The sequence below is a fragment of the Silurus meridionalis genome, chromosome 28, assembly GCF_014805685.1.
Source record: "Silurus meridionalis isolate SWU-2019-XX chromosome 28, ASM1480568v1, whole genome shotgun sequence".
NCBI classification, from domain to species: Eukaryota; Metazoa; Chordata; class Actinopteri; order Siluriformes; family Siluridae; genus Silurus; species Silurus meridionalis.
In genome coordinates, this window is record NC_060911.1 from 7,820,602 (window position 1) to 7,848,392 (window position 27,791).

Sequence of the window (27,791 nt, forward strand, 5' to 3'; positions counted from 1 at the left end):
ACTTTCCTTAATCACAAACAACACAGTTTTATTTTGTATTTTGTGATGAAACAGCCTAATGCAAAAATGCTTATTTTTTTCCACATTAGCCTACAATCCAAACCCTTCAATGGCAAAGCAGTGCAGTGATGGTTGACCACCTGAAATGTTCTCCCATCTTCACAATGCATTTCTAAAACTCAACCAGAGTGACCATCAGATTTGTGGACACCTCTTTTAACAAGGCCTTTCTGCCTCGGTTTAGTCCACAGTGCTCTTGGGAACCTTCAATGCAGCAGAAAAGTTTTTCTGTCCCTCAAACACAATACAGCCAGTTCCTTTAAACTCATGGCTTGGTTTTTGCTCCGATATCCATTTTCAGCCTTTAGACCTTATTTAATAAACAGGTGAACCTTTTTTTTAAATAAAGTATAACTAATTAATTTTTATCACTGGTGGATGCTAATCAAAGTGCAGAAATGTCTCAGATGACAAAAACATGTGATCTAGCCAAGCTACATTTCAATTGTCAAATCAGGCATAAGGACCAGGCATAACTTTATGGTCATGATTCTGTTGCTGGTTCTCCACAGTTTCTTCCTTGAAGTACTTTTAAAAAGTTCTGACCATGTCACCCCACTGGCCATCAAAATTTGGCCCTTGTCCAACTCGCTCAAATCCTTACGCTTGCCCATTTTTTCCTGCTTCTATAACATTAACTTTGAGGAAAAAATGGTGACTTGCTGCGTAATTTATATCCCACAAACTAACAGGTGCCATATCGAAGACATAATCAGTGTTATTCCCTTCACCTGTCATAATTTTATGCTTGGTTGGTAAAGTGTATGTGTACCATATTTTTCGGACTATAAGCCGCTACTTTTTCCCACGTTTTAAACAACGAAGCAGCTAATTTATGAATTTTTCCTGGGTTTTTCCCGGTTTCACAAACTTCAAGCCAAAAAACTGAACCCCATAACATTAGACCAATGAAATTTCCGAATGGAAACGAAAAAACCACCTGTGCTCTGAGCTGCATGGCATCAGGAGAAAAAACTTCTATCGGGTGAATTTTAAACGCACGACGATGCCAAAAGATAAACTCCCAAAATAAATAGTTGTGAAAGGAAGGAGGAAGACAGTGAACAATGACTTTCTTGGTCGGCTACTGTTTAGATACAAGCCGTTGTAACGCGTTGAGTCTGGGTGAAGCGATAGCTCGCTTCTGGCATGCTATTCCCAAAATACCACTATGCTTCTAAAGGAAGCGCAACATATTGCACCCGTTACACCGTGTGTAACGTGTCTTTTGTTAAAGCCTGTGTAAAGTACATTAGTGTAGACACCTGCGGCTTATAGACAAGTGCGGCTTATTAATGTTAAAAATAAAAATATTTGTAAAATTCGGCTTATATATGGGTGCGCTTTATAGTCCGGAAATTATGGTATATATATATATATATATATATATATATATATATATATATATATATATAACAATTTTTTACATAACATAATAGTTATGATGAAAACTTAAGCTAAGCTTCCACTCCATCTCACTCTTCCCCAAAGAACTCAGAAACATTAGGCATATAAAGTAAGTACTGCCAATTTTAGTTCTTGGAACGTTGTTAAGTCATGGAACCGAGTTCTGCAGAATTACCAGAGCAGAGCTTGTGTACTGAATGGCCCTAATTCCCAGAGCATCCTACACTGCAATTACAAAGGCGTGTTTTATATACCCGAGGCAGCAAAATACGATCAGCAAAGTGGAACGTTTTCGTCAACACCTTTATTTTTTCAAAAGTGGCAAGTTAGTGGTACGCATGTATTTCACAGAAAGCAACAAAAAGACCTCAAAGCATGAAATTGGCAGTGATTTTAAAAACGACATTAAGGTTAACATCGTATTCATGCAACAAAGCGAAAGATTTAAGAGTAAAAAAAGCAAAACATCAGCCTCCTCTGGGTTTGCTGGGTGTAATGCGAAATGAGATGGAAGGATGGTGAGGAGACAAAGTATAAAGAGAGCAGGACATAAGGAGACCTTTGTGCCTAAAAAAGGCCACAGAGATAAATACAAGCTTGGTGATTACAGAAAAAAAAAATGGATATGGAGCGGGAATAGAACGTGCTAAAGAAGGGGAAATTTATTGAAAAAAGTTTGAACATAGAGGAAAGGTAAGGGTAAATTTGGTATGATTAGCAGTTCACACAATGGTTTAGAAATAGAAATAAAAATAGTAATGCGCACGTGTTTATATATGTGTGTGTGTGTGTGTGTGTGTGTGTGTGTGTGTGTGTGTGTGTGTGTGTGTGTGTCTACACACAGAACACCATGTTCCTCTTTCAGAAGGCAATGAAGTGTAGAAAGAATCATGTATGGTGTGTGAGAGAACAGTTTCATCTTTCTTGTTCATCCTCGTGTGTTCAGTGTATTGGCTGCATACACTACTAGACTAATATATTCGCTAGTTCCTTCTGTGAGAGCAGTGTTATAAACAGTGAGATAGATCTTAAAAAAAAATGCAAGATAAATTACCTTTGGGTGTCTGATAAAATTTCATCTTACGTGTTAGCAGTGTTATTGTCAGTTACATGTTGAGGAAGCCAGTGCTATGCTTTTTTTTTTTTCAGATTATTATATATTTTTTTCCTTCCTGTAATGGAATCTTTTCTTCGTTTAAGTGTAGAGGTGTTTACACGACTCCTGAAGGAATTCTCAGCAATCCTGCCTCATGCCATCTGACAAAAGCCGGTCCGTAATGAGACGCTAAGTTGGAAAGCCCTCGGTGACACTGCAGTAGATACAGTATAGCAGCCTCCGTCCAATAAAAGACAGCTCATTACGCTATAAAGACAGTTCTGTTGATGGAGCTACCATGAGCTACCATGCTAAAAAATCTTCAGTGCAAAAACTACTATTTCATTCAAACCACATCTGCCACATCTTTAGATTGCGCATGTGGTCAGAATAGCACCAGTTGTACAGCTCCCAGGTACACAGGATGATGTCTTTTTGCACACTGGCTTATCGAGCTATTGCTATTGAGCTATGAGCTATTGCTCATCGCTAGTGATGGAGTTTGTGGCTGTAAGTTGCAGGCCATTTTATTTACCAGGGGAATGCTAAGGAGGCACTGTGTGAACTTTGCAACAGAAGGGGCGACCACGCTGGATTTTGTTTACACAAACATCCACGGTTCATACCGTGCAGAGCCCCGCCCACAACTCGTATACTCAAACCACATCTCTCCTTAATACAGTGCAGTCGCCCTCTCCCATGTGCAGAAAAACACCCCCAAAGCATGATGCTACCACCCCCATGCTTCACAGTAGGGATGGTGTTCTTGGGATGGTACTCATCATTCTTCTTCCTCCAAACACGTTTAGTGGAATTATGACCCAAAAGTTCTATTTAGGTCTCATCTGACAACATGACTTTCTCCCATGACTCCTCTGGATCATCCAAATGGGCATTGGCAAACTTAAGACGTGCCTGGACATGTGCTGGTTTAAGCAGGGGAACCTTCCGTGCCATGCATGATTTCAAACCATGACGTCTTAGTGTATTACCAACAGTAACCTTGGAAACGGTGGTCCCAGCTCTTTTCAGGTCATTGACCAGCTCCTCCCGTGTAGTTCTGGGCTGATTTCTCACCTTCCTTAGGATCATTGAGACCCCATGAGGTGAGCTCTTGCATGGAGCCCCAGTCCGAGGGAGATTGACAGTCATGTTTAGCTTCTTCCATTTTCTAATAATTGCTCCAACAGTGGACCTTTTTTCACCAAGCTGCTTGGCAATTTCCCCGTAGCCCTTTCCAGCCTTGTGGAGGTGTACAATTTTGTCTCTAGTGTCTTTGGACAGCTCTTTGGTCTTGGCTATGTTAGTAGTTAGTAGATTCTTACTGATTGTATGGGGTGGACAGGTGTCTTTATGCAGCTAACGACCTCAAACAGGTGCATCTAATTTAAGATAATAAATGTAGTGGAGGTGGACATTTTAAAGGCAGACTAACAGGTCTTTGAGGGTCAGAATTCTAGCTGATAGACAGGTGTTCAAATACTTATTTGCAGCTGTATTATACAAATAAATAGTTTAAAAATCATATATTGTGATTTCTGGATTTTTTTTTTAGAGTTTGTCTCTCACAGTGGACATGCACCTACGATGACAATTTCAGACCCCTTCCATGATTTCTAAGTGGGAGAACTTGCAAAATAGCAGGGTGTTCAAATACTTATTTTCCTCACTGTATATATACAGTATTTATTCTATATTCCTTGTACATATATTCTTTTTTTTTTTTTTTTTTTTTGCATAAGAATTTGCAAATGCATAAAACCATGTAGTTTAAAGATGAAAGCGAACAGTCTGCAATGGCTTTTGGGATTTGACATTTGAATCGATCTACGCAGCACAGCTCTAATTACTGTGTACATTTGTTCCTTTATACACACAAGTCTACGGTCGTCCATCATAATGAAATGTTTTCTGTTGTTGAGAATTGGCTTGATTTCTCTCTAATTCATAATAGATGACAGATCAGTATGCATTGCATTATGCACAGATTCTGTTACACTGGAATTCAGTAATCACTGCAGAGAGAGAGAAAGAGAGAGATAGAAAGAGGTTCTTATTAATTTAAACACAAATATTTTTTGTGTGTAATGTCGTGTAACACTAATGGCATTGTTCTACCCAAAAATAAAGACAACAGAACATACACCAAATAATCAGTGTGTTGATCTTTATAAACCCTACTGTACACCCCGGACACTCTCTGGTAGCTTTGTGGTGAGAAAATTAAACCAAAACAACCCTCTGTTTCTTTTCTTACTGATGGTTACCAGTCAATAACATTTAAAGTACCATGTTCATGCCATTTAGGTTTAAAGCCACACCCTCCAATCAGCCATCCAGACCCTCAGACACAATTATCAACACAGTTATTATCTGGGATGGTACACCTCCAAATACAGTTTTTTTCGGTGCATTCTATGTCAACAGTGATGGTTTTAAATAAAAAGAGGTCTACAAGTACATGAGTTTACTTTTTTGCTTCTAACGCTTGAGATGATGAACTGTTTGCTCTAAGTATGTGGGTGCGGCTAAATTCGAAACCTTCAGAAATACATATTTAACAACGTGTTTTGTATATGTCATACAAACGTCCTACCACTCTTATTTGTAGCCTTGTTTTTCTATTTCTGCTTCAAATTCTGTCTTAAAAATTCGGTATTAAAAAAACCCTGTGTTTTTTTACACAAATAACTTTCCAGATGTAAACATAAGCTTTGTTCACACCTGCTATCAAGATTCATCCTACTGTAGGTGACAACACTTCATTGGAGAAAAGGCCAAAAACACCCTGATATGCCTCGGAAAGTAGCTTTGTCAATGCCCGAGCTGAAAAAGATGTCATTTTTGTAAAAAAGTTTGAAAATGGAGCCTGGATTCACTGTTCTGTTTCGCTAGTCAACTACACGACGGAAACATTGCAAGCAGCTCATAGAGGTACATGAGAGAGGATTCGCAGGACCTGAAAACAAAAGCAGTACGAGAGAGATGTAATAAGTGTGTGTGAAACTTTTCTGTCAGTGGAAATAATGCAGAAGATACACAAGATGACTCAAGATAGCGGTTTGTAATAAGGAACCGATCCTCTGCTGGTTGACACCAGAAAGAGGATGTTCCATATTACCATATTGTAAGAAGTCCTAAGATTAAACACATCTTTTTTTTGGTTTCACTAGCAGCTTTTTAGGCACAAATCTACAATATCCAGTTAAGATCATCCACTAGAGGTAATGGTGAGACTTTTTGGCAGAAAAAAGTGGGTCGCAAGTCAAAAAACAGCTGGCAGAGGGCAGAATCATGCAAGTCCAGAGAGCAAGAGAAGTGTGAAGTGTGTCAGAATTTGGCACCAGCTATAATCCAACTCTTTAATAGGCCCTTATGCAATTTGAGACACATCTTTTGAGTCCCCACGCCAGCATGTACTCGTTCTATTCATATCTATATACCCTTACACCCATACATAGATTCTGCGACTGGCTTGCACACATTATTTTTAGCCCTTTTCTCGCTTTCCGGGTGCATTCCAAACAGCATCTAGGAGACTGACAGTGAGTTAGAGATACCATCTGTGGGCGAGTTAGAAAAAGAGAAACAAAGTACACTGTGTGAAGACATTGTCAGGGAGAGTCTGGCTTTGTTAACTTCCTGCATGGCAGGTGCGGAGGACGTGCTGGGGCCGATTACCGGGTCACTCTGCATGACCGCATGTTTCGCTCGCGTTCTATTTGTTTCTCCGTAATTGCATAGTGAAAACTGCAGGAGGACCTTCAGAGTCCATGAGAAAGGAGTTGAAAAGGATTAGACCTCCAGGGAAGTTTCTAATGTTTCTCTGTGGGTTTTTATTGGCCATCTTCTCCTCATACTTGTTGAACTCCATTCCCTTTAAGTTTTTATGGCGCTTTTTACAATAGACACCGCATTACAGAAACGCCAACGAGTGGCACCGTGTCGGAAAATACTCCCTGGTTATAAGGTTTCAACCTCGATAGGAACTCATTAGAGGAAAGCCAAGCCAGGCGATGGAGTCAGAGTCAATTCTGATCTGATTAACAATGGATGTAGGGTTGAATTACAAGCTTAGAATGACCATTTCTACATCCTGCTGTCTTGAGTTCTTCCTGCCTGAGGTTGTTTTCAGACTCTTGAGGGTTTTTTTGTTTGTTTTTTGTTTTTTTTCTGGTGCATTGGGTAAAGTGTGAAAATAGTTTTTAAGTGACAGTGTGGTTTAGAGAACTGATTACTGGTGTTCTTGTGAATGGTGGTTTGGGATTCACGTCAACCGAAACGTGTTGTGGTCTGCATCAAGTGTCACCCAGTAATGTGATTGGTTCTACATGTTTGATACCACAGCTCCTGTACAAAAAGCTCCAGCTGCCAGTCAGACAGAGGTGTTAGCATAGTCATATTTCTTAGTTTCGGCACGCTGAGTCACATGACACTTGCAAATCGCTGTGTGTTTCTAACACACTGTAAACAGCAAACACCTAAGACATGTACTTCATCATGAACAGTGCATTACTGAGCTAATGAATCTAAATTATTAGCGACTATGGCATGATGAAAAAATGTCTGCCTTCTGATCATAAGTTATACAGGTTGTCTCACACACACACACAGACACACACACACACACACATGCATACACCAGGCAGTCCAGAGAGCTACTCAAACCTGCTTGTTGGTGTGCCATTGCAGATATCTGCATTGTACAGAAGATATAATGGACCCTTTGTGTTCTCTGCATCTTCTCCATCATTTATACACACACACACACACACACACACACACACACACACACACACACACACACACACACACACACGCACACACAAACATGCACGCACACAGTAAGAGAAGATGAGAATAGAATAAAAGAGAAAGGAAGAGAGCCATTGCAGCAGTGGAAGTGAAGCCTAATGGCTCCTGGCATCTGTGAAAACATTTTTAATCTGTTCGAAGCCAGAGGAGAATGGAAAGATTGCAAAAATCCAGGCCAGGAAGACGGTGGGAGAAATGAGATAGAAGAACAAAAGAAAGCGAAGTTTGTGGGGTTTTTGTTGTTGTTGTTTCCTCTGCTTTACTGTCCAAATTTTGCTTATAAATAAATTCTAAACCTCCTATGGGTTTTGAGTTTGGGGTAAGAGCTGGTGAGCGTGAAGTCCATGGCATATAATTTACTTCATTTTCAACCTCATCAAAGCTTTCAGGGAGCTTTTGTGCTGTGTGGAGGCCATTCACATCAGAATAGAAACGTATTTGTTTGCAGGGACAAATCCATCAAAGGAGGAAAAGGGGCAGTCATGATTGACTTTGCATTATGTCTATAATGTAAACTATTTGGGAAAAAAGCTACAAGTGCTATAGGAACGCTGAGCAGATAGAATACCACAATCCATCCACAGATGCAAACTGAACGTAGTGTTCGTGAAAATATCCAACAATATGTGATGTTAAGTTGCTGAACACACCATGTCTAAAATGTTATGCTATAGAATTTTGCCAACAATGTATTTTTATTGCATTTATTAAGAAATGACACATAGGTTTAAAACTTTTATAATTACCATTAACTCTTGTCTATTAAACATGTGTGTTGACCCAGTGGTGGGCGGTCAGGGCAAGCAAAACCTTCTCTGCTGGCCTAAACACTATCAGAAGCACTGACCTACATTTACAACCTAAATTCTAATATTTGTTCCATGAAATTGTATTAATTTATTCCCAACAGTTTATTCTCTTCATTTCGTAGCGTTTCTCTTGGCTGCACTGCTTTTAGTACGTGTATGTGGATGTTAGATTTTTTGTCCAATAAGATTTCAGCCTCCATGTGCTGCCATGTCAATCTAATCTGCCCAGGGCCTTCAAAGTCAGTACTGCTGGCCTTTTTACCTTAGTCTCTATAAGAAATAAATCTATTTCTTGAACCAATAAGATTTTATATTCGCCTCACAGGGCAGCTAGCTGGCCCAGAATAGCTTCAGTATTTTTCCGTCCTCTGATTGGTTGGTCAGAGGAACACTGTTACAGCCAAGTTCGACTGGCAAAACATGTGTGTAACGATCTGCACACAATAATACATCTGAGTTAGACTTTTTTTACGCCTACGGTGGAAGAGAAATTGATTTGGTCTTGGACATACTTGAAAATCCATTTTCAAGAAAAGCTAGACATTGTGAGGAGGTCGGCCAACCTCGAAGCTAGCTAGCTTGTCTCAGCCTGGGAAAGGGTTTGTTCTCCACTACCAGACCAGTGAATACGAGTGGTACCAATGGCTTACAGCCTTGAGGAGTGGTGCAAATTATGAGTCTGCATCTCTGGTGAGTAGGTTGTGTTTTATTTTAAGTTTTATGTTTTTCTCATCTTATTATACAAATAGTGATTCTGAACTGCTCCAGATGATGTAGGTGGCACAGGGTGGTAGTGTAGATGTTTGGAGTTGTCTTAACTGGGTTTCTTGCTTTAGTAAAATAGTAATCACCCTCCTCTCTGTAATGCTATGCCTTGTTATATTGCGTTTTTGTATTGTATTGATGATTGGTGGTATTAAGAGGTGGAATTGGTCGGGTAAGTTCCCACTGAAGGCCCAAGTACGAAATGCATGGCCCACCACTGAGTTGACATTATTCCTTCATTTTTTAGTCTTAACCTACGTTGTTTCTATCTTGATGACTCACCTGGGGTGGAAAAGCTGTTACAGAATAGTGACAATGGAGACTCCTTGGAGTCGCACTGGAGACATTTCCTTACAGAAAAAGCTTGTCACCATATTAGTGATTAGAAGTTGTAGTTTGCTAGTTTGTTTACACTTTGGTCGTTCAGGTTCAAATGACGAGGTTAATAATTTGTTTACAAGTCCCCGTAAATTAGCTGCTAGCTATCGAAAGGTTAACACGTTAAAAGTAGTAGTCGTATAATACAGACGTATGTTTTACGATTCAGTGAGGCAACCGAACAGTAAGTCATCAGTTAAAGCCGATCTACTGCAAGTGCAGGAACATTGTCTCCTAACCATTTATTGTTTGTGTGTGTATATGTGCATGTATGCTGTGTGTTTGTGTGTTATGCCTCCCCTTCTGGTGATTCATCAGTTATTTACTGCTGTTTTTGCTGGCACTGGGGCTTAAACCAGACATTATGAGAGAGGCAGCAAATGGAGCGTTACACCACACACATGCAGCATGCCAGAAACGTAGCGAGAATCAGTGAGAGAGGGAGTGTGTTTGTGTGTGAGAGAGAGAGTCCAAATCAACGGACACCCTTTAGCAGACAGAGTAGTGTAGACGTTGAAAATGGATTTTCCATTCAAATTTTGCCAGCCATTGTACAAATTTTGCAATTCAGTTTGAACTTCAGTATCAGATTATGCACACTCAAGGTAAATGCACTTGTGAATATGTGGTTAAATTATTTCCTAGTATTAGAATAGAAATTTGAATAATCTCTAGTGATGTCAGAGTTGTCGACCAATCAGCTGCTTTAAACTCACACGCACAAGCAAACACGTAGTGTACGATATAGGGTGCTCCTACTCTGCTTACCTCACTCATCCTTCTTTCCTTATCTTTTCACTATATGCCTTTCATCCTCTCTGCTCACTTATGCCTCCTATTTGTTCTTTCTCTCTCTCTTTCGAATTTTCTTTTTGTTCTGCCTGCATGTATCCCGTTTTTCTTTCCTCCTTCTTTTTCCAATACCCTTCAATCTCCCTATCATTTCCAGCTCCTTAGACACCCTGCATGTGTTCTTCATAGAATGCAAATCTAGTTATGCATGGTCTCCTAAGTTGCTACTTTGACTTTCCAACCCAAATCTTTTTGAAGCATTTTTTCCCTTGTATTTTTGAGGCAGCTTGTATTAGCATTTATTTTTAACAAATACTCGAATGATCAAATGAAAAGATCATATAGTTTCTCAAACCGGTAATTGTATTCATGCTAATACACGGTGCAATTAAAAAAAAGCAGTGTGTGGTCAAGAGTCCCACCAATGATGCTCCGCAAGATTTTTTTATTTCTTAAGAACAAATCATAATGCAAGCACAGAAACATTTCCAGGAAATGCCACAGGTTTGGCTTCCAAATGTACCTAGTTTGAGTGTGGTAGTTTGAGCATCAGCCTTATCTCTCACCAAACAGTGTGAGTGAAATGACTGCTGTGGAAGATTGGAATTTCACAAGACCTAGAATAGAAATAGCAGCATATAGGCTCAGGGTGACATTTCACATGGCTTCTTAGACTGAGTATAGAAATTTTGTTTATATTTCATCCGATGTTTTTTAGACACCTTCCTGACCATTTTCATCAGTTGCCCCTGGCAGATGTTCACTTGGTTTTAAAGCTTCTGCTGGAATTTCTTAAAATCAGAACCAGAAATGTAACTGAACAGCATTCTGTATGGACAAAGTTGTGTGGACACCTGACCGTAGGTTTATATATGTTTTTTTGAACATTCCTTTCTACTTTCAGTCTATAATTTGCTGAATAATAACCTCCACTCTTCAGGGAAGTTGTTCCACTAGATCAGGGGTGGCCAACCAGTCAGAGACCGAGAGCCACATTTTTGACTGTGTTACCGCAAAGAGCCACATCATACACATGGGCACACATGAACATCACCCATCCCTTCCTCTTACACACACACACACACACACACACACACACACACACACACACACACACACACACACACACACCTCTGCTCAGCCAGATTTATTGTAAATGTCACACACCAACATAATGACAGAAATTGACTCCTACAAGACCACAGGCCAGTCATTTTCAACAATGAACATTGTGTGCACTGTCTCACACACACAAACTCTCAGTTTAACCAAGTCCACAAACAAAAATATAATAATTTACAATAGCGTTTTTCTTTTACTATGCATGTTACTTAGTGGGACTTTTGGCATTCCTTGACTTAAACAATCCCCTTCAAATCTGCCTCGTATTCCGTTGTTGCCACTCGAAGCAATTCTTTCACATGGGTGTCAGTCAGAACAGATCGATGCTTTGATTTCACATGTTTCAGGGTAGAAAACACAGACTTTGTGTGTGTTTTTTTTAATGTGCGTGTTCACTTCGCTTGAGTTCACTACGGTATTTTCGTCAAATGCGCATGTGCGTGAGATGAATATACCGCAGGGGTGGGCAATTAATTTTTACAAGGGGCCACATGAGAAACCTGAATTGTGTCAGAGGGCCACACCAACGATAATATTTTAGGGATGCACCGAAATGAAAATTCAATTCAAAAGGCATTGAAATCCATAATTTGTTGTGTTAAGCCTTTTGCCTTGCACCATCACTGGAAAACTTTCCTGCCTTTTCAAAAGCGTCCTCTACAGACGGAGTGCGCATGCTCGGATTGACTTTACTTTTCTGCGTCGCGTTCTTCTCATATTTAGAAGGCAATCGAGATGTTTGGATTTCAGGTGATAAATTAAACCCGACTTGGAGAAACTCTTTGCAGATACACCCCCCTCTTGAAATTTCAGCATTGCATGTTTTGCAAATCGCTATGCGCACACGGCAGACATGTTGCTCTTATCCAGATAACAGTGTGCTGACTGCGCTTTTTTATTGCGTCATTACAATTGTGTTTCTGCCGTGTTGTTTCGGTGATTTAGGTATTTCCGAAAATTCTCGGTGCATCCCTGTAATTTATGATTGGCCTCATGCCAAGGTCTGATATACCGAAAAGTTTTCCAGTAGGGGCAAGCTCATTTAAGTCTTAAAAATACCGTATTGAACTTAAGCAAAGCGAACACGCACATTAGAAATCAAACACACAAAAATCGATATGAACGTAAGAGCCGCATGAAACCAGCCAAAGAGCCGCATGCAGCTCGCGAGCCGCGGGTTGGCCACCCCTGCACTAGATGTTGGAGTGTGCTTGGGGAGATTTGTGCTAATTTCACTACAGGGGTGTTAGTAAAATCAGGTACTGATCAGGCCTGGGGTGCAGTCAGTGATTCAGTTCATCCCAAAGATGTTCAATAGGGCTGAGGTAAGAGTTCTATAGCAGAAGATCTTCCACTCCAAAAAACATAAACCATATCATCATGGATCTCTCTTTGTGCACAGGGGTGTGAACAGATTTGGTCCTGCTAGTTCATGTGAAGAAAATGTTTAATGCAACTACATCCTATAGAATTGTGTTCCTCTAAATTTGTGGTGATAGTTGAGGGAAAAAGCAGGTGACCAAATACTTTGGTTTATATAGTGTATATTATCTCTTGTACATAAGTTCAGTTACAAAAATGAAGGAGTTGGTTTTAGATGTAAATAATGCACCTTGATGACAAATGGACTCTTGTGAAGGTGGTCAAAATGGAAGTCAGACGATCTTAACTAAACTAGGAACGTAGAGAGCTCAAAAACTCCAAGTCTTTAAAAGGAGTAGATGTTTGCAAACAGTCTCGGATTAAGTCGATTTCTAAATTTTGAGATTGGGACCATGTGCCAAAGTATATTGTTACATTGAAACATATACAGAAAAAACACCAGAAATCATAGGCCTCATTTTACAGAGAGCTTCAGTATGCGTTCTAAATATAAAAACCCAGATGAACACTATGGCACTTAGAGAATCTTTAACACCCGATTACAACAGCAAATAATACAATTATAAAAAATCATTCTACAAATTGAGCCATTCACATTGTCTATGATTCATTCATTTCTTTTACACTTCCCACATCTGCCACTCACTTATTGAATTTCATTTGAATTATATGCAGTATATTATACAGAAAGCCTGCATTGGGCCTTAAGGTTCTTATAAATATGTACTATTACTGTACATGATCAATTGAAGTTTATTAGACAGAGTAAGCTGATTGTATATGAAGCCAGTTCGTGTGAAACGGTGCCAGTTATATCTGTGAGGCTCTAATTTAATGAGAAAAGCATGCCATTGCTGTGCATTCAAACCCATGCAAAGTGATAATGAATATGCAAGAGAGACAACACAGGCTGTTTTGCAGGGATAGCAGCCAAACTTTTTTCAAGGGCACTAACTCTATGGATTATATAAAGCAGAGCTAATTTTGAGTTTAGCAAATATTCGAACTGAAAAAAAATAGACCAAAATAGACGTCTGTATATAGCCTCCACAGCAATTCAATAATATGACGCATCTTTCAACGGCTAATGCCACTCTCCCAAGTGACAACCTCGATGTGTTCAGCAGCCGGTGACGCAGATGGTGTTTATACAGGAGGATATGATATGATATGACTCTAAGAAAAAAGGCCATTAAATGTGTTCTTTGTTCTTTCTTTGAAACCAAGGCTATAAACTTCCTTCTTAGCTGCGTTATCCTTGTAGGAGAAAATATGTCTTAGCAAATTTGCCCTAAGGGGATAACTGTATGCGTTGTATTTTAGACCACACTTAGTAGAGGATGTAGTGGTGAGTGTTAAGTAGTCTGTGTGACATTTCTATATTTGCAGACTGTGACCTCCATGCTTCGGAAACCTTTAGGTAATGAGACGAAGGAACTTACTCGCCCAGCAACCCTTTTGTTTTAATCCACACCCACTCTCCATTCCTTTCTCTTTTTATCCTGGACACCTGTGTCTGCATGATAACTAAAAGCAAAAAAATGTTTAGTCATTGATCTTCTCTCATCATGAGCTTTTGGTCAACATGCTTTTCTACAAAGGTCATCTTTATCCTCTGCTTTGAGACCGCCGAGTAATCCATCAATCAAGGTGGAAGAGACGCTTGTACTCAAATTTATTGAGGCGGACGTGATATACTTTAGCTTTTACCAACAACAGAGATGACCTTTAAAAGAATGTCCAAGAAAGTCTTGTGTTGTTTAATATGGAAGGAAGTGGATCTTTGTCAAATCAATATCGAGAGGCGTATAATTAGTGCTTTTCAAGCCACGCCAAAGATAAACATGCACCGTCCTTTCATCAGCAACAAGACGATATATAAGGTCGAGGTATGGCTTGAATATCTATCGGTTTTTATTTTTAATGATTTTATTAGGTTTCTACATTTCTTCTATCAGTGTTCAGTCATTTATTTCACTGATTTTCTTTTTATTGAACATTTGCATTGCATAGTTGTCACTATAATTTCAAAACATAGAGTCTAGAACCTTAAAGTTGTTTTGATTTTGTCCACCCTTCTAGGGCCTCTGCAGGTATCTGCAGCAGAGGTTTTGTCTATCATTGAGGGCCCCAAGAAGAACCCTTTTAACTTACCCTGTTAGTGTATATTTCATTAACACCTGTGTATTTTATATGTATAAAGTATCTATGTAATGGTTTTTCAACCAAAAACCAGTCTCTCTGAGAGTGTATGAGGAAGAGGCCATTAGAGGAACAATACTTAGAAGGGATCCCCATTCTATTCTGCCCGATGCCCAATGTATTATAGTTCCATCATTGTTGAGGTTTCTCAAGGTCCCTGGTGGTCTAGTGGTTAGGATGCAGCCCTCTTACTGCTGCGGCCCAGGTTCGATCCCCGGTCAGGGAACCAACCCCAGCCACTCTTAGTGCCGGTCCCAAGCCAGGATAAATGGGGAGGGTTGCGTTAGGAAGGGCATCCAGTGTAAAAACATGTGCCAAATCAAACATGCAGATGATCTGCTGTAGCGACCCCTAATGGGGGAAGCCGAAAGAAAGTAAAGTTATTGTTGAGGTTCCTCAAGTTGCTATCAGGCCCCTTTCACATACATGAGCGCACAGACAATCAAGATTAGCTACCATCATTTTAATTAGCAGGAGAGAGTGAATGACATTCTTTCCACTCATAGAGAATGACAAAGTTTGCTGTCTTGATTCCAAGCCTTGGCATCATCCAGTGGCAGGCCGTGCATTTCACACCTAGGCCTTCTGCCATGTCCTACCTGAGTCCATCCATATCTCAGTACCATCATTATGATACCATGGCAATAGAAACCATCACTACTATACAGAAAGGCAGTATAGCAGAGCACTGCATCATAGGCAGGTAATTCATGCAGCGAGAATGAACACCATTACTAAAGCAAGAAACCAAATAAACACAATTCAACAAGTCTCCTTTCACTGCAGTCACAGCTGCACCACCAGCATATACAGTATATTATCTCCAGCAGAGGCATCATTATTATCCTTGTAAAATAACCCCGGGTTCTCTGTGCAATTTTTCTGTGCATTAAAGTTTTCCTCAGGATTTGACATGAAGGCAAATTGTCCGTTTTTGTGTAAATTCGACAGAAACAACACAAAAGTATGAATGGGTCATGAAAAAGCTTGCTATTGTTTTCAACTGTTTTGACTGACCTTTCCTCACCAGCTTTTCTCCATCATATAAATGTCCTTGTTAGTCTATCTGCGACCAAATCAATTTCTTCTCCTCTGTCAGCTTATGTGGAATTAACAAAAAAACAGCTATTAAATCTACACATGATAAAATATGATAAAAAAAAACCACAGTCCTCACAGTGCTGGCTTTACCGCACATAGATAATTTTGACCCGATTGGATAAAAACTCCAACATAAGAGAAAAACTATGAAATGAAGAGAATAGACTATTGGCAATAATCAAAAGCATATCCATGGCCAAAAAAATATTAACATTTAAGTCACTGAATCTGATTGAGTGTAGATCAGAAGAGAAGGGATTAATGGCCCCGACGGCCCGCCCCTGCCATCATCTTCATATATTAACGATGGAAGACAAAGATTTAGTCATGGTTTATTTAACAAGTTGTAAAAGTGTATAATCGTTGCAATGTTCTGATTATTAATTAAGGAGTCTTGATTTGTAATGAGTAAGCTGATGCTGTTCAGGTGAGAAAATTGCTGTTATAAGATTGTACAACATTAAATAATAATAAACGAAATGATATTTTATAAATTCAATAAATAATAAATGGACAAAATACCACAAAATTCCACTAAACAAATCATTGGTAAATTGCTGTGATATAATTATAGTAATTAACTTCAAGGTTTTTACAGCAACCCAACATCATCCCACCCCATGTCATTGATTCATTTTCTACAATAGCACGCTACGGTGTGCTTCATTCTTACATATTAATACGTGCATGTGTACAGCGGTGTACAAAGGCTGCGGTCTGTGTGCCGAGTCAAAACCTGTTAATAAAATCCCAACCAATTTTTCTCCAAAATGCGTTTTCTAAGTAAGTAAGACAGTGCACAAAAGGGGAACATTTCTTCTAACACAGCCACAGGATAATAGACCTGAGGGTCAAGAGGATCAATCAGTTAGGCTGAAAGCCTTAACTACTAAGTCACTCTGGCCTCCATTACTCTTATTATTGTACATCACCGCATTATTACTATCATTTTGTCTTCCACATCCATTTGGGTTTTTGCCTCTGATCTGCTAAGCGGACCGATAAATCCACATCTACACTCCTTCTATGAACTCCACATATACACTCCTTAATAGTCTCCTGAAAATGAACACACATACGGAATCTTCCATCTGATGAATTTCGTAATAAAAAGACTGGGGGGGCTGATTGTGGATTAGAGGTCTGATTCGTACAACACCAGAGGAGCATATTTTAAATCGGATCTGAGAATTTATGAGCTCTCAGGGAAACGCAGATTAAAGAGTACGTGAATAAATTGTAGTGGTAGTGATGAAATAATAAAACGACTCTTCATCACTATCTGGTGAAATATCTGTTTCTTTCAGCTGGTTTTCTTTTCAGCAGTGCACAAATGTCATATGGCATGTGATCTTATGAGCTGGCATAAGCGTAGGTAATTCACTCACGGGAACACGTTCACAGCAATCGCCATGTCATCAGTCTCCGGTGTGTGCTGGGAAATAAATAAACAGCAAGCAGCTAGATATCCCCTCCCCCCATTAAATTATTTAACAACTTCTCTTTTTCATCACACCTTCTCCTGCACCACCCGTCTCCATGGAGAATAGCATCTTTCTTATGCACAGCTGTGTGAGGAACAGGTGGAACGTGTTACCTTTTTAAAATAAAATTTATTCAATTATGTTTTAATTAAAAAACAAAAAAAAGATTGTATGGTTTGCTTGTATTAGAAGTAGCATTTTTCAGAGTTATAGCAAGGATATTAAAATGTCTTTCAGAAAATTTTCTCCATGATGTTCAGATTCTGTAGAGGGCGAACCATCATTTCCAGGACTCCTTGTCCTTCTTTGCATTGAAGATAGTTATTAATTACGGTGTGTTGGGGTCGTTGCTGTGCTGCAGAGAAAAATTGGGGTCAATCAGACGCCTCCCTGATGGTACTGCATGACGGATAAATATCTGCCTGTGTTTCTCAGCAAATCTCCAACCCCATTTGCAGAAATGCAGCCCCAAACATGCAAGGAACCTTCACCATGCTTTACTGTTGCCCTCAGGTACTCTTTATTATACCACTGTCCAACCAAAACAAACAACTTGACCCCTGGTACAGCATCAGTCCAGAGCACCTGCTGCCATTTTTCTGCACAATAGTTCCTATGTTTTCGTGCAGAGTTTGGTTGCTTAGCTTTGTTTATACATCAGAGGTATGGCTTTTTGACTGAAATACTTACTTAAAGATCACCGCTGGCCAGACTTCTCTAGATAGATGCTGGTTTCTGACAAATCTTTGCTGATGGCACTGCTGGACATCATCTGACCTCGATGTGGACACCATCTTATGTCTGGTGTCATGATTTGTCTTTCATCTGCTACATCAAGCTTCTTTGGCCCTCAACATTGCCTTTTGCTTTGTGCTTTTTCAAAACAGGTTGAATAGGACAACTTGAAACCTCTGCTTTGAAATCTTTGTCTGGGAGAAATCGTGCTGTGTAACTATCTTTGTCCCTTGTTACCTTGTGTCTTCAGTCTTGCCATGATGTAGGACCTGTGACATGAAACTGTCTTCCACAACCTCACCTTTGTAGCAGATCTTAACAGTTCCTCACCCAGCTTAAAACCTCCTACACAGCTGTTTTTGTTTCAGTTAATGCCTGTATTTCAACCAAGGTCCCCTGGTGGTCTAGTGGTTAAGATGCAGCGTTTTCACCGCTGCGACCCGGGTTCGGATAAATTGGGGAGGGTTGCGTTAGGAAGGGCATCCAGCGTAAAACGTGCCAAATCAAACGTGCGGAGGATCCGCTGTGGCAACCCCTAACGGGAGAAGCCGAAAGATTTTAATCCCTGGTGGTCTAGTGGTTAAGACGCAGCGCTCCCACCGCTGCGACCCGGGTTCGATTCCCGGTCAGGGAACCATCCCCAGCCACTCTCAGTGCCGGTCCCAAGCCCGGATAAATTGGGGAGGGTTGCGTTAGGAAGGGCATCCAGCGTAAAAACGTGCGGAGGATCCGCTGTGTGCGACCCCTAACGGGAGAAGCCGAAAGAAAGTTTTAATGCCTGTATTTCAACCTACATATGTATGAAATTGATCATGAGCACCTGCTTGGTATAATTGGTTAATCATATGCTTGATTCTGATCCTACAAAATCAATGACCTAATGCAAGTGTAAGAATTAAAAAGTTGTCCGGTGTTGCCTTTTTATTGTTATACTTATATTTATTTATGTTTCAATTAAAGTAACAAAAAAATCCCTAGACTGTTGGCTCTGCTCATAATAGAAGCATAAGGATTTTCCAGAGCAAGGATATTCAAATGTTTTCTCGAATCTGTGATCCCAGACAAACTCAATGATGTTAAATTCATTGCTCTGTGGGGGCCAAACCATCACTTTCGAAATTCGAAGAATGGCAGAAATTCTCCCAATCCAGGTGTGCAAAGCTTGTTGTGTCAAACCCAAAAATACCCAAGGCTGCAATTGTTGCCAAAGGTGCTTCAACTAAGCCCTGAGTAAAGGGTCTGAATACTTATGTACATGTGATATTTTAGTTTTATTTTTTAAATTTGTTTGAATGATTGTACCAATACAGTATATATATCTTGAAGACATTTAGCCACTGCAATGTTTTTGCCTTTATGTCCTATTAAATCCCGCAGTACAGAAAGCTAAACTCTGACTAATGGCTGCTGCTGATAATTCGAACATCACATTTTAAATCCTAAAGTGCTGTCTGACATTCCTTCACAATTCTGACGTGTTTTCTTGGTGTGTCTAGACGTGCCATCTCAGATATATTTACAGAAAGCAACAGAGAAAAAGGAAAAAATAGCTAATCAGACACTATCTTGGTGTGACATTGCCTATCAGTGCAAGGCAGAAACACATTTAAAGAGATAAAGGCAAGTGTGTGTGTGTGTGTGTGTGTGTGTGTGTGTGTGTGTGTGTGTTATAGCAACATGCAGAGGGGTGTGGGAATTGAAGTGTGTGTGTGTGTGTGTGTGTGTGTGTGTGTGTGTGTGTGTGTGTGTGTGTGTGCATCTGCATGCGTGTGGCTGTAGGATGAGCATGGGGTTGTTTTTGAGGTGGGAACATGTGGTGTGTGTGGAAAAAAAAGAGCTTTAATTGGGTCTCAATGTTCTGCCTTTCTATTCTCAGGTGTAGGATTCGCTTTAGGTGTGTGTGTGTGTGTCTGTGTGTAAGAGATGGATGTTCTTTATTTAGCGCCAGTCCACTACAGCATCGGCCTTGAGTAACACTAATTAGAAGCAGCTAAGGAGAATTGCTTCCCTCACTTCTATGTTTCTAAGGCAGACACAAACACACACACACACACCACTTTATTGCATGTCTGTAGCTTTCATTACTGTTTTCAACCCCTTACAATGTCCTTTTGTCCAAGAGGAAGCTGTTAGCATCAATTACTACTTGTTAGCTACTTTAGCCCCATAGGCCCAGTGCAAACCCTGTTGAACAAATTAACAGTAACCCTCTTGGAATTTTTAATGGTTTTGATAGGAACTGTAATGATCCCTGTGGGTTTCTACTGGTAATTTGTTCCTTTGGATTGGTTACATTTTGTGTCTAGTGGATAACATTAAGGACCAATAGAACACCTTATATCGGATAGATTTCAATACGTTTTTACAAGTTCTTTTAGTATGATAAGGATTCAATGAAACAAACACGATACATAATGGAAATTATATGGTAATGGCTTTTATAAAACAGCTAATGATATGAGATGGTATTTTTAATAGAAATCATAAGAATATCTCTGATGGACTTAAGGTTGTGGTAATGGAAATTTGGCGTAAAAAATCAGTTCTGGTTTTAAAGAAGCTTCTGGTTGCTCCTTTTTTTTTTTAGATGAGAGGTTTTAAAACAGCTGTCTGCAGTATTAATCTCACCATTAGCTACTTTTGCTTTCACGCCACCCTGTGAACCAGCTCTTATTTTGTCACGAGGTGAAGTGTGAAGTAAAGTGTGATGATTGACATTCGCATACATTTGATGAATTATTCAGGAGAAGTGAAGCATAAGAAAATATCAAAACCAACAGGTTTATTAATAAATTTGAGCTAATTTGGAAAAACAGCTGACTGTAAAATAACTTTTTTAGGTCGAGTCTAATTTCAGTCGCTGAACCTTTGTTTTGTAATGCTTGTTTACCTCTCTCACCTTGGACATGGGATCTTTCACTAACTGGGTGTTGAACACTCAGAGACACACCTGCTGTAACACTTTAGTTGTTGTTTTTTTACCTTTCTGCATGGCAGCATGTAAAGCAAGGTTCAGAATATGATTATTGGTATATTAATGAATAATATTAATCAAAACCAATGCCATTTCATGTTAATCTAAAATTATAAATCTTTGGTGTAAGTATTTTATCCTTAACAGTGCATCCAAATGCATCACACAAATTGACAAAAGCCTGAATTGTCATTTGATTAAACATTACCCATTCTTTCATTAATCACTAAGGCCAAACAAATATTGCAGCCAGTGTGGTAATGAGTTCATAATTCAAATCTTTGCCAGTATTTATATTCCTTGTGTATAAAAAGTGCCTCTGATATGCATCGGTTCATCTTGGTACTCCGAAAGCCATCGCCTCTTTCTTTTTTCCCCCATTTAAGTCATGCATGCTATTTATGCAGAAAAGAACATTTAGTTTGGAAGGTTAGCACAGAGAGCGGGAGGAGAAATAAAGAGAGCATGAACCCGGTAACGTTTTCAGATTCCCTTTAAAGTCACTGCCTACATTTTGAGTCTGCCAGACAGTTTTACAAAACACCTTTTTTCTCTGTTCCATCCGTTTTCAGTTTTCTCTCTGGCACTGCTGTGATAATTATCAGAGAAAACACGTTGAGACAGTGGCAGAGGAGTGGCAGCAAAACAAGCCGGAAAACAATTTCGACCCTGGAGAGAGGCAGACAAGTGAAGACATGAGATGGATGAATAAAAACAGAGTCTTGGTGCTAAGTCATTATAAAATTGTTCATTAGCATGTGAACCATGAGAGGCTTTATGTGACACTGTGATCAGCTATGTGCAGCTGAACGCTGGATATACAATAGCCTTAAAACCAGTAGCTTCATCATATAGTCCAAATGACTTTCCTTGACTACAAAAACGGGCTGCAACTCGCCTGAAAAGAATTCTTATCTAAGGGGTATTTCACGAAATCTGTTTTCTCTAAACCTCAATATAATGAAATTATCTGGTGTTCAGCAGTTCTTCTTCAGATTTTATCGTATACAGAAAGTCTGGTCTATAAATATACACATTTTCTGTGCAAGGTCTGCCTTTAAAGATTACAATTTAATTACTAGCAAAAAAAAAAAAACGATCCTCATGGCTCCAATGATTGTTTATACTGTAGTTAATAATATCCTATATGCTTATTATGAATCTCACATAACAGCTCTTTCGAATGGGGATTTGCTATAATGTAAGCGATAACAGAAACTCGTTGACAAGGCACATCATACATATCTTTTAAAAAATAACCACTACAAAGATATTTTCAAATACCAGCAGGCTCTTAAATGTTTTATTCTCAATAGATAATTTTTGCTGTAATACAGCGTACAGCATGAAGCTCTCTATCTTTTGTTTTGCCCAAACTTCCTGCTGAAAGCAGTCAGTGGAAGAGCTTGTTAGTCACATACTGTGACAGTGTTGCGTCCAGATGGTGAAATCAGTTCTACACTGAGTCAGCATCCTGTATTAACACCCATGTCAATGCACTTTGTCTTTGAGTACTCAAAAAGAGCAGATACACGCACACCCTTAGCTACACATACTGTTTTAGCATGCTGGTCTATTTCAGCACATTACACCCTCTTGACACACATCAGAGTAAAAAACAGTCCCCAAGTTTCTAGACAGGCCAATAAACAGAGTGCCATGAAGCAAGCCCTGTGGCTTCTGTCATGTCTGAGACTCAAGATTTAAAAGAATTCAAAGAGTTACTTAGCTTGGGAAATTGCTGTTATATTAATATGTTTTTCTTTCATGTTCTTTCCATTTCTACCTCACCCTTTTTTTATTCACTATTTTCTTACCTCATACACTTTTTTCTTGTCTGCAGCTGGGACTACTTACATCTTTGGCCGTGGAGGAGCCCTCATCACCTACACGTGGCCTCCCAATGACAGGCCTAGTACACGGGCAGACCGACTGGCTGTAGGATTTAGCACACAACTTAAAGAGGCCGTCCTGCTACGGGTGGAGAGTGCCAAAGGATTGGGAGACTACCTAGAGCTTCACATAGTAAGTCCCTAATGGGAAAATCTGTGGCTTGGGGATGGGATCAAGTCTAGTAGTGTTGTAAAAAAGTGGACGCTTAGCTGAGCTGAGATTTGAGTGTCACGCCCTTACGATCAAAAGTACTCCATACTGTATATATATATATATATATATATATATATATATATATATATATATATATATATACACATTTCATTGGTTCAGACAGACAGCAAGTCAAAGTAAGTGCTTTCTGACTTCGAACTCATTGCACTTTCACAAACAAGCCTTTGAAGTACAAAAAACATGTAATAAAACGTCTTTCAATGGTCTGGATTCAGGTAGATGAAGCTCCACCTCTGCCATGTTAATCTTTATGCAATGCGACTCTCAGGACACGCCTCCGTCTCCGTAGTGTTCTGAGACGTCATATTCACGCAACAGCAGCAGCGGTATTGTTTACTAATTATGATCACTTACTAAATAATAAAGTATAGCACATCTACTAATAATTATATGCAAATTAATCGCTTTTTTATCGATGCAAATATGTTAAAAGCAATCCATCTCGATACAAATGACAACTTTTAAATCGATGCATCACGACGTTAACTTTTATGCCGATGCACCGACGCAAATCATTGAATTTTACCATCCCTAATACAGTATATCGAGAGACTGCTGGTAAAAGCAGCACCTGATAACCCAGTGCAAAAGTAAATGAACGCTTTATGTAGTTGATCTGCTGCTTATTTTACACTAAATACGTTTATTTGACCAAGACTCATTTCATTGTGTCAAGTGTTGACAAGTACAGTTATCTTACCCTTTTAACAAGCATTTAGGTTTAATGTGGGCCTCTACTTAAAATCATGCTTAATCCTTTATATTCAGAAGATTGATAGTAACCTTACAATGCAGCTGGTTTGGAATAAGCCAGTTAATTGGATTACTACTTACGGTGAGAAAGTTTTGGAGTAAATTAGGTGACTAGATATTTGTCTGGATGGAATTTTTCGAAGTTTTCCAATTTTTTTTTCAAGAATGAAAAAGTAAAGCGAAATTTCTGAAGCTTTATAAGTAACCAGATAAAATCGAATGGTCAGGTTTGGTTAGCGAGATAACAGGAAGATGGAAACAGTGACTAATCACCAGCTGATAGTGGGAAGACCTCCGATCATACATCGTTCCCTAGAATCTACGCAAGATTTAGAGGTCCAAATGTGTAAAGAAGAACAGGGAATAGAGAAACGATTAAGTGACTGCTTTAAATAATTTATATGCTAAAACAGTTCTACGGTTATAGGGTCAGAAACCATGTGAGAATGGAAAAGGAGACACGAAAGGAAATAATGAGTAAGTGTTCGTGACCTTACTCATTATGATTTGAATATTCTATTGAGCAATTTGGAATATTCCATTGAGACTAAAGTGAAGTTAGAGCCATAGGTCCAAATATGAAGAGAGCCATTGTGGAAAGTAACAGAATATTGATTTTTCCTGCGGGCTGTAGTGAAAGACTCCTACACTCTCAAACACCATCTGCTTTTGCATGGTCTGAAGCTGCTTTTATCTGGCAGTGATTGCAGTAAATTATTTAAACACGCACACACACACACACACACACACACACACACACACACACATATATATATATATATATATATATATATATCGATGATTAACTCAGATTTAACCATTGCATGTGGAAAATTCACTATTAAAAATCCTGAGCAGTCAAAGAGCCATCTTGCACTTTACACTCTTCAATAAAAGCATCTGTTTCTCTCTGACTGCTCCGAGGCATCTGGGAGGATATTAGGAAAGCTCCATCTCTAGGTCAGTGTCAGGGCCAAACATGTTACCATTGCTTACAGCAGCTTAGAGTCTAAACAGATTGCAGTCTGGCTAAGGGGACAAACATTGGGGAAAGGAAATAAATGGAAATAAACGATAAAACAATAAGACAAGACAAATATAATGCAGAATAAAGCCATGAAAATATTGCCAGGCCTTCGCAAATAGGACGATGGCAAAGAAGAGCTTTTGACGCTCATATTTAATATATTTCACAAATAGCACTTTGTATTTCTTTGGCTAGATGGGGTTTATTAGGTTACCTAAGGTGGTTCTAGATTGAAAGATTCTAAATGATGCAGTTTATAGAGTCGTCTCCTAAAAACTATGATCACTGATTAAAAGTGGAGATTGGGTGATTTTTTTTATATAGAGTTACATGTTCTTCATATGGCTCCTTTTCAGGTTCTGAGTTTTCCTCATATTTTCCCCAAAATATGCTATTAATTAAATTATCTCTGCGAGCTTTGTGTGAAACTTCAGGTGTCAACAAATTGTGCCCTGCAACTGTATCCCTGTCTAGGACACTCTCAGTCCACATGCTCAGGAATTTCCAGGAAAGGACCATACTTCAACTAGTTTTGGTTACTTGTCGCTTAATAGTATAAAAATATGGAGCTGTGTTTCCTAAAAAATCTAAATCTTCATTCCCTTGCTATAGAATTTGAACTCGTGGATGAAAGTCCCACTGGGTATTGCAGTATGCTGTCTTAATATTTTTCCTCACTGCTCCACTGTAAGTCATTGAACTTCCAGTTTGCCGTCATAATGTTAACACAGCACAAGACAGATGAAGATGATGATAATGGTGTGCCACAGAAAGCACACAGCAGCCATTCTCTCCACCTCCAGCCCCTGCCTAATATACCGTTTTATTAAGCACACATCCCACCACTGTATATCTTATCTCTCCTCCCTGACAGCTCTGTGTATCACACAGTCTTTTTCACGCCATCTGTCTTTCTCTTGTTCTAATTCTATCCCACTTTTACTTTGCACTTTGCAATAACTGCCATAACTGCCTGAACAGTACAGAGCAATAAGCTGTTTTAATTGCAGACCCTTCTTAAGGTTCTCATTTAATGCCATGTTCAGTTGAAATCTCGGAATTAACAAAGCAGAACTGCCGAGTCCTCGTTCATGGCTGCTTTGGATTATAGATTGGTGCCCGAACCAACGCCAGCACTAGTTTGTTTAGTTTAGAAAGATAAATCCTTCTTTTCTGCTTTCCACACTGTCTTTGCTTAAGCGTGTCTCCCTCAACTTTAATTAATCTTGATTCAGGCTTGGGGGCTGGGTTTCCAGCTCACATTTGTACGCTGCCAGATTAATTATGCGTATAGAAATGTGATTAGACATGCAGTAGCAGTGAGGGTGAGATGAGGCCTTCAGATAAACACATTTGTAGAGATAAGGTGCTCCGATAAACCCTGATAAAGACCCGATGAAGAAAAACTGATTTATCCTGTGTGTGTGTGGTGTGTGTGTCTGTGTGTGTGTGTGTGCATGCTTCAAGAAAATAAATGGACAAGTAAGCCCTGTGTGTGAGTGTGAGAGAAAGAAGTAATGTGTATTTTTTTTTGCTCTGATAAATACCCTTTGATCAGAGCCACTGGTGTGTAGGGGCAAGCAGGTGGCCACAACAGGCTTATTGATTAATGTTTTCTCTATCTGGAATGGAGGGCGAGAGTAATTAATTTCTCTCTGCTGCATCAAAGGAGGCCCTCTCATGCCTCAGGACTCTTTTTCCTACCTCTCACCAACTCGTACCAACCCACACACACACACAGTATAGTAATGCTATGTTTCTGGGGTATTCCGATTGACCTGTATAGCTGAATAAGGCCGTATTTAATCATTAGCTTGGCCATCTTAACCCTGAACTTACTCTTTATTTCGATCTCTTATCCCTAACTTTAGTTTCAACAGCTCCAGATGATCTAATACTTCACATTATGTTCACGTTGCTGGCTGCAAGCCTGGAGTCTGACTGGCTGTAGATACTGTTCAGCACAATTATCTTATTTCAGAACAAGATCTAGTCATTGGTTTGAAAAGAGCATCGTGTCTAAGTTATTTGGGTTTGTCTGAAAAGGTCAATGGGCTTGGGCATGTTTAATATGCATTAAATTGAAAGTCCCATTTTATAGTATCCCTAAATGTAACTTAAATAAGCTTACTCTTAACACCACTAACAAATTTGTTTGTAGCTCTAAACTTTAAGCTCACTGACCCTAACATTAGCCTTATTATCACTAATATAAACATAAACCTAAACTCTTTATTAAAGGTTATTTGTGTGGTTAATTGGTGTTTAAATTGCTGAATGGCAATGGATCCTAATTGGAACCAAATACGAAGGGTTTTGCCTTTTGAGTTTCTAAAAAAAAGCACCTGTTAGAACATAATGCATAGTTGCAAACCTTTTTGCAAATAAATTTATAGATCTGTGTCTTGGGAAAACTGTAGTTGTTAGCTCTAAAATCAGCAATCGATACATGTAAGCAAATGACCAGAATGAACCATAAAACCTTTGTGTACACTAACCAAATGTACCAACTTCATAGCCCAAATCTTCTATAGTTTAGTATTGAGCATTCATGTCATTGCCCGAGAAATGCATGCCAGCTTTTGTGCCACTCCTAAAAACTTGCATAACGTGATTGGTTAGCTCTGCATGGGTACTTAGCCTGCTAATACCAGCATGCCCAAATCCATTACCAGGCGATTTCATTGAGTGTACTCAAAAGCTGCCCTCAGCCTTCAGTGTCCTGCTGTTCGAGTCAGACCAAGCCAACTGAATTCTGCTT

General features: G+C 39.3%; 1 protein-coding gene and 2 non-coding genes across 18 annotated transcripts in view; all 3 read left to right on the top strand.

Moving 5' to 3' along the window:
- Nucleotides 1-27,791, top strand: part of nrxn2b (neurexin 2b) — a 634,852-nt gene that overhangs the window by 519,735 nt on the left and 87,326 nt on the right. For all 16 annotated transcript variants that reach the window (XM_046843343.1, XM_046843331.1, XM_046843340.1 and 13 more), the window contains one exon: nt 22,967-23,148. In XM_046843343.1, coding sequence (XP_046699299.1) covers nt 22,967-23,148 — 182 coding nt within the window. The remainder of the gene's footprint in view (nt 1-22,966; nt 23,149-27,791) is intronic.
- trnak-cuu lies at nt 14,984-15,055 on the top strand. Its single transcript has one exon. It is a non-coding gene; the product is annotated as a tRNA-Lys (tRNA).
- Nucleotides 18,712-18,783, top strand: trnag-ccc. Its single transcript has one exon. It is a non-coding gene; the product is annotated as a tRNA-Gly (tRNA).